The following is a 7,634-nucleotide window of genomic DNA, read 5'->3' as shown; positions in this document are numbered from 1 at the left end:
AGTAATAAGTCAGCTAGCAGGTTAGCCAGTTGTTTAGCCTGTAAAGGAGCTAGTGAGTTAATCACTTAGCCAGTAAGTTAACATGAGCTATGTTGGTTAGTCAGTTAGTTGGTTAGTTAGCAAGTACGTTAGCTAGTATGTTAGGCAGTTGGTTAGCTAGGTTTACAAGTAAGTTAGTTATGAAGGTCAATTGGTTAGTAGTAAGTTAGCGAGTAGTTTAGTCAGCTAGTTAGTAGTTAGCCACAGGGGTTAGTCAGTAAGTAAGTCAGCAAAGTCCAATGTCAGTCAGTTGGTTAGCTATTTGGTTTACAAGTGAGTTAGCCAGTAGGTTAGTCAGTTAGTTAGTAGTAAGTAGTAAGGTTAGTCAGTAGATTAGCCAGTAGGTTAGTAGTAAGTAGTAAGGTTAGTCAGTAGGTTAGTCAGTAGGTTAGTCAGTTAGTTAGTAGTAAGTAGTAAGGTTAGCCAGTAGATTAGTCAGTAGGTTAGTAGTAAGTAGTAAGGTTAGTCAGTAGATTAGTCAGTTGGTTAGCTCAGAAGTTGACTGGTCAGTTGGTTAGTTAATTCAGTCAGTAAGTTAGTTAATTCAGTTAATTAGTCAGTTATTTAGCGATAGTTATTAGGTTAGTTAGTTGATACGCTTTGAATTATATTAAATGTGTTCAAATCAACTGAACCGAAACTGGGTTAAGGTCAAATAAATTCAGAACATCTGCATTAACTAGAATATCTGAACATGTGTTTATGCTACAGAACCACGTTGTTGGTCATATTTTTGTTTTTGCTGTGTCTGTGTGTGTGTGTGTGTCTGTGTGTGTGTGTGTGTGTGTGTGCAGACTGCTGCTAGGAGATGTGGCTGCATTAAGTTTAACCTGACTGTCTCTGACTGTCTCTGACTGTCCTGTCCGTAATAGCTCCTTAATAACATGCAAAACTCTGTGTGTGTGTGTGTGTGTGTGTGTGTGTGTGTGTGTGTGTGTGTGTGTGTGTGTGTGTGTGTGTGTGTGTGCGTGTGTGTGTGTGTGTGTGTGTGATGGCATTCAGCGCGGCAGCATTGAAGTCTGCTGTCATTTCTTTTGTCCAATCCGCTTGAAGCTAATTTGCATGAAATTACCAAAAGAAAAAAACCTTCTTGAGAGGCCCCGGGGCCCCTTTTAAAAAGACACACATACACACACACACACGCACACACACACTCTTTGTCTGCTTCATTAGTCCATCAGTCTCTCTCTCCATAGGCATCTCAACAACAATAGGATCGTTTCCATGGGAACGAACTGCTTCCACGGACTCCACAGTTTGGAGACGCTGTGAGTTTCTCTCTGTGTGTGCGTGTGTGTGTGTGTGTGTGTGTGTGTGTGTTTTGGGGAGGAGTTGGAGAAGTCAGGGTTGAGTTGGGGTCAGGGTGAGGGGTTCGGAGATGACAGAGAGGTTTAATTTATACATTTGTAGAGGACACTTAACAGGATTTATTCAAACAACGCTCCAAAATTTTTGGGAAATCTTATTTTTATTCTTCCCTGCAGTCACATAAGAGCTCAACATCAGTTTCATCTACAGCACAGAGATAAATCCTAGTCACCAATCCATCCTGGTTGTTGTGACAAAGATATCATAAGAAAAAATCCCAGCAGACTGATATAAAACTAGAAGAGTTACCAATTTATTTATGTACAAAAAGTGACAAAATGCAGAAAAAGTATAATATGGGACTATTTAGCTTGGCTACAGAACACCTGACATTAATTCTTTTATTTAAATCATGCTTTTTATTGTTTCCTTAAAAAATTACTACAACAACCTAAACCTTAACAAATAAAATAACAAAAAGCCTGTTGTCAGGCCATTAAATGGGCGTTATTGGTGACTATAAGTACCATAGATGTGGGTCAGTAGGGGCCTACTACACCCAGTATTAGGTTTTATCTTCTATTCACATGGTAGATCACTGAAAGAAAGTATAAAAGCCACCGATAACGCCTTTTTATTGGCCTTTTGACGGTCAAATCGGGTGGCTTTGAGGTGATCAGAAACTCACTGCAACACTGCATATCTCACTGTAAGAGTGTCGTGAATTTTCAAATGTAGCGGCTGTTATTTCTGCCACTAGCTGTTAGCATGTGACCTGTGTTTTTAGTGAGTATTTCTGGATATTAGCTGGAGTCGAGGCAGATTAACTTGTGTGTGTTTACGTTGGTGTGTGTGTGTGTGTGTAATCTGAGGAATGTGTGTGTGTATATAGAAATGTTTCTGTTTTGTCAGTCAACCAGAGAAGCAGGTTTAAACACACAAACACACGCCGCCTTCATTTGGAAATCCTTCTGTATATATACGTGTGTGGCCCTGGCTGTATGCTAATCATAATTACTATTCATGGGCAGCATGTGTTTGTGTGTGTACCTGTAGGATCAGCAATAATAAACCACAGCAGAGACCCACGTTCTTCTGAAACTACACACACAAACAGAGAGAGAGGAAGAAAACGGAAATGAAAACAAAAAAAATAAATTAATTCAACAAGCTGGGTTCAGTCTTAAAGGAAAACACACCCAGGTTTTAGAGGAACGTCAGGGTCCAGTTCAGCTGTGGTGGTTTTACTTCTCTTGCCCACCTCGGCTTCACCTAAACAACGTCCCTATTGACCAATTTAGGATTTTCCCGTTCCCGTAAGTGACGAAAATAGTGGTGAGCAGAAATCCCAAAATCCAGCTTTCAAAACATCAGATGAAACCATAAAAATACCTTGAAGCTGTCTGTGGCCAGCATGAGCCTCCAAAAACCACCAGAACTGAGTGGGAAAGACTGGGACACCTGTCAATCAAGACAAATCCTTAAACAGCATTGTAGGAATAATTCAACACACTGGGAACTACGTTTATATGCTTTCATTTTACCGACTAACTACTACCTGCGCACCTGGCAGAGAATCATTGGCAGTCTGGAGCTAAAACAATGCCATTTCAGAGTTGTTTTTTCCAGTCTAGAGCTGACCATTCCCTGTATATATCTGGTATTCCCAGTCTAGATGTGACAATTCCCAGTATATAGTTAGTATTAGCAATCTAAAGCTAAAACAATCCCATTTTAGAATTGGTTTTCCCAGTATAAAGTTAGTATCAGCAGTCTAGAGCTAAAACGTTCCCATGTTACAGTTCGTTTACCCAGTCTAGAGCTGACATTTCCAGTCTAGAGCTGACCATTCCCACAGCATTGTAGAGCTGGCCTTTCCATTATAGAGCTAACATTCCAAGTATGCAGCTGACATTCCCAATATATTGCTTTATTACTAGAGATGGTATTCCAAGTGTAGAGCTGACATTACCTGACCTAGAGCCAAACATTACCTGTATTGAGCTGATATTCCCAGTCTAGATGTGACAATTTCCAGTATATAGTTAGTATTAGCAGTCTAGAGCTAAAACGTTCCCAGGTTAGGGTTGGTTTTCCCAGTCTAGAGCTGACATTCCCACAGCACTGTAGATATGGCCTTTCCATTATAGAGCTGACATTAAGCTATCATTCCCAGTATGGTATTCCAAGTATAGAGCTGACATTACCTGTCTAAATGTGACAATTCCCAGCATAGAGTCAGTATTAGCGGACTAAAGCGAAATCGTTCCCAGTTAAGGGTTGGTTTTCCCAGTCTAGAGCTGACAATTCTTTGTAAACATCTGGTATTCCCAGTCTAATTGTGACAGTTCCCAGTACAAAGTTAGTATTAGCAGATTCAAGCTAAAACAATCCCAGTTTAGAGTTGGTTTTCCCAGTCTAGAGCTGATAATTCCCTGTAAATATCTGGTATTCCCAGTCTAATGGTGACAGTTCCCAGTACAGAGTTAATATTAGCAGATTCAAGCTAAAACGTTCCCAGTTTAGGGTTGGTTTCCCAGTCTAGAGCTGACCATTCCCAGTTGAAAGTTGGTTTTCCCAGTCACCTGACAGTGTCTATGGGAGAAGTGTTCCTGCTGGACTCCCGATGTTCCTCCACCACTAACATAACCTATTGAACCTAATCAGCACGCACAATTTACAGCATGACATTACGATAATTAAGATTTCCCATAAACCCTCTGGATCTCCCATGAGCCCTTAAACTGACTAAATCAAAAACCTATTATCCCGCTCTCATCCAGTCATAAACCTCTAAATTCCATCAATACTAGTTTGGCAGAGAGCGTAGCAGCTATTGTTGTTCCAGACCGTCTTCTGGACACACACACATGGACTCACACACTCTGGACCAGACTGAAGCAATTTCAATTTAATGGTATTTTCTCAATGTGGCAGCTTCATTCCACACTGTGTGTATATGTGTGTGTGTATGTGTGTGTAATAGCCACCTGCATCCCAGAGATGGATGGAGGACCTAATTGAATCCATGTGTAGACTGGGAGAATGCTCTAGTCTCTACTGGCGATGAAAGAAACGAGCGAGGCACAGTTAAATGTTTCTTTAATAAACTTCACAGACGGAAAAAAGGATTAAGCTAAACATCGAGCTTGAAACACAAACATTTACATGAAGCACTTTCCCAGTCTGAAGCTGACATTCCCACAGCATCGTAGAAATGGTCTTTCTATTATAGAGCTGACATTGAGCTATCATTCCCAGTATACAGCTGACATTTCCACAGCATCGTAGAGATGATCTTTCCATTATATAGCTGACATTGAGCTATCATTCCCAGTATACAGCTGACATTCCCACAGCATTGTAGAGATGATCTTTCTATTATAGAGCTATAGAGCTATCATTCCCAGTCTAGAGCTGACGTTCCCACAGCATCGTAGAGATGATCTTTCTATTATAGAGCTATCATAGAGCTGTCATTCCCAGTCTGGAGATGACGTTCCAACAGCATCGTAGAGATGGTCTTTCTATTATAGAGTGAACATTGAGCTATCATTCCCAGTATACAGCTGACATTATAGCTGTAGTACCAGTCTAGAGATGACCATTCCCAGTTTGGAGTTGGTTTTCCCGGCCTAAATGTGACAATTCCCAGTATAGAGTTAGTATTAGCAGTCTAGAGCTAAAACATTCCCAGTTAAGAGTTGTTTTTCCCAGTATAGAGCTGACCATTCCCAGTACATATTTTGTACTTAATGTCTAGAGCTGACGTGGCCACAGCATTGTAGAGATGGCCTTTCTATTATGGAGCTAACATTGAGCTATCATTCCCAGTATACAGCAACGATCCCAATATATAGCTGTATTACTAGTCTAGAGACGACCATTCCCAGTTTGGAGTTGGTTTTCCCAGTCTAGGTGTAACAATTCCCAGATATAGTTAGTATTAGCAGTCTAGAGCTAAAACGTTCCCAGTTTAGAGTTGGTTTTCCCAGTCTAGAGCTGACAATTCCAGGCTGCACATACTCAATATCAACCTGACATTCCATGTTTAGATTTTGCAGTATAGATTTAACATATCTGATGTAGTATCCCAGTCTGGATCCAGTGTTCCGAGTCTGTCTGTGTGTGTACATTATGTGTGTTATAGAGAGGTCTCACTCTGTCTCTTTTTCTCAGGGATTTGAACTACAACAGTCTGGTGGAGTTTCCGACGGCCATCCGCTCACTCAGTCACCTGAAGGAACTGTGAGTCTCAAGTATTTGTCAAGTCAAGTCTGAAAATGTACTTAAAGTATTAAAAGTAAAAGTACTCAATGCAGAAAAATGGCAGAAAAATGATATCATTAGATCATCATTACTTTAAAAAGAAGGAAGGAAGGAAGGAAGGGGGGAAGGAAGAAAACTAATCTCTGTTCTGTTTCCTGTTTAGTGGTTTCCATAGCAACAACATCCAGTCCATCCCGGAGCACGCCTTCACTGGGAACCCCTCCCTGATCACCATGTACGTACCACCGACTCATCTCAGATACATGTCTGACAATCCCAACTCAAGGCCTACTTACTAGCTTTTTGCGTTGCTTTCAGCTGAATTGAACTTCTTGTCCGTGTTGGGTTTAAAGTTAAACTGCTAAAAGTATCCTAAAAGTGCTCTGGATGACATCATTACAGTGTCAACAGATCTCCACAATGAGCTGATGAAGACTGTGCGACACGGTTGAAAGTTCAGGAAAAAGCCTGACCTTGAGTTGGAATGTTTTTGGTCAGACTATTATTTCAAGGTCAAGATTTAACCTTCGTGTTTAATGGTGCTTCTGTTTTATTTTGCTCTCTTCTTTTAGTGTGTCGCCAGATGTTGTTGCATTAAGTGTGATGAGACGATGAAGCTGTTTGTGTCTGTTTGTGTTTTCTAGATTTTTCTACGACAACCCGATCCAGTCTGTCGGACGATCGGCCTTCCAGAACCTACCGGAGTTACGCACGCTGTGAGAAACACACAAAACACTCTGATTAAAGGGGATATTACCCTCTTTTTATGTGGATGTCCAGTCAGTGTTGATGGTGAATGTAGTGGATTGCAGCAGGAAACTCCTCAGTGCTGATTTATCGACCCAGAAAGCTGCAAAACCTGTTGTTCTTCCTGCATCCAGCGCCGTCATCTGACGGGACAGTGATGTAGTAGATGTCAGCTTGGATTTCTAGTTTCCCCTTCTGGGTAGCCAGCGGGCGCCGAGCCATAGAATATAGAAGCAAATAGACGAAACGCCGCCATTTTGGACTGAAAACGCTTATTATATTTATAATATATGAAAATATGTTATTGTTCAACACAGGCCATTTCTGTAGAATATGACAATAGAATAGAGATAATTTAGTTTTACTTTTGTATGGCACTTTTTAGGCGGACGTTTTCCTTGCGTCTTTTCAGTCCAAAATGGCGGAAGCGTAGCTCTGTAGCTGGACGCTGACGTTGCAATGGAACGAACTTTCACTACTTTGGGCGATATACCTTCTTTATATACCCACCGGTGGGCCGCAGAGCGCCATCTAGTGTGCCGCGGAGGCAGTGGTACTAGATTATTTTTTTATTATTACTTAGCAAAGTGAACAGGTAAAACCTAAAGGAGGTAAGATGCCAGCTGCCGTAAAACCAAAGCCTATTGAAGGAGGCTGAGACACGGGCGGACACGGGTCTTGTATTGGGTATAACACATGCGCAGTGTAACTGGAGCTGCGGTCGTGCGTTGCGATCGGCTCAATTTCGGCGAGTGCAGAGCAGATATTACTGCGCATGTGCGGTACCCCGAAGGCGCGTTGATTAAGTGTGACCCAACCTCCTTCAATAGGCCTCGTGTAAAAACACCAAACATCATCAGGTAGAGACAAACGTGTTTGCCACTGTTAGCTAGCTAACGTTCTCGGATGCAGTGACACAAAATGGATCGGTTTTTAAAGCGAAAAAGTGATGTGGGAGACAACCCTGCGCCAGTAAAAGCTCTGAAGCGTGTGGTGAGGAAATATGACCCTGAATACATTAAGTTTGGATTCGTAATGGCAGGCAGTGATGCTGAGCCCAAGGCACAATGTGTTGAAATCTTGTCAAATGAGGCGCTAAAACCATCGAAGCTCCAGAGACACTTAAACACAAAGCACCCAGGATGTGTCGAGAAGCCAAAAGAATATTTCCTAAGGAAAAGGGACGGGCTTCAGGCACAACAGAAAGTCATCACAACATTAACAACTCAGTCAAAAGCCACTTTGAAAGCTAGCTACATGGTTGCTGCTCG

General features: G+C 41.6%; 1 protein-coding gene across 1 annotated transcript in view; it reads left to right on the top strand.

Moving 5' to 3' along the window:
- Positions 1-7,634, top strand: part of LOC119483131 (leucine-rich repeat-containing G-protein coupled receptor 5-like) — a 47,107-nt gene that overhangs the window by 26,468 nt on the left and 13,005 nt on the right. Inside the window, 4 exon segments of the mRNA XM_037761208.1 lie at positions 1,236-1,307; positions 5,527-5,595; positions 5,780-5,851; positions 6,261-6,332. Of these exon segments, the coding sequence (XP_037617136.1) occupies positions 1,236-1,307; positions 5,527-5,595; positions 5,780-5,851; positions 6,261-6,332 (285 nt within the window).

This window comes from Sebastes umbrosus, chromosome 23 (genome assembly GCF_015220745.1).
Source record: "Sebastes umbrosus isolate fSebUmb1 chromosome 23, fSebUmb1.pri, whole genome shotgun sequence".
Classification (NCBI taxonomy): domain Eukaryota; kingdom Metazoa; phylum Chordata; class Actinopteri; order Perciformes; family Sebastidae; genus Sebastes; species Sebastes umbrosus.
This window is presented reverse-complemented; position numbering and strand designations above follow the sequence as displayed.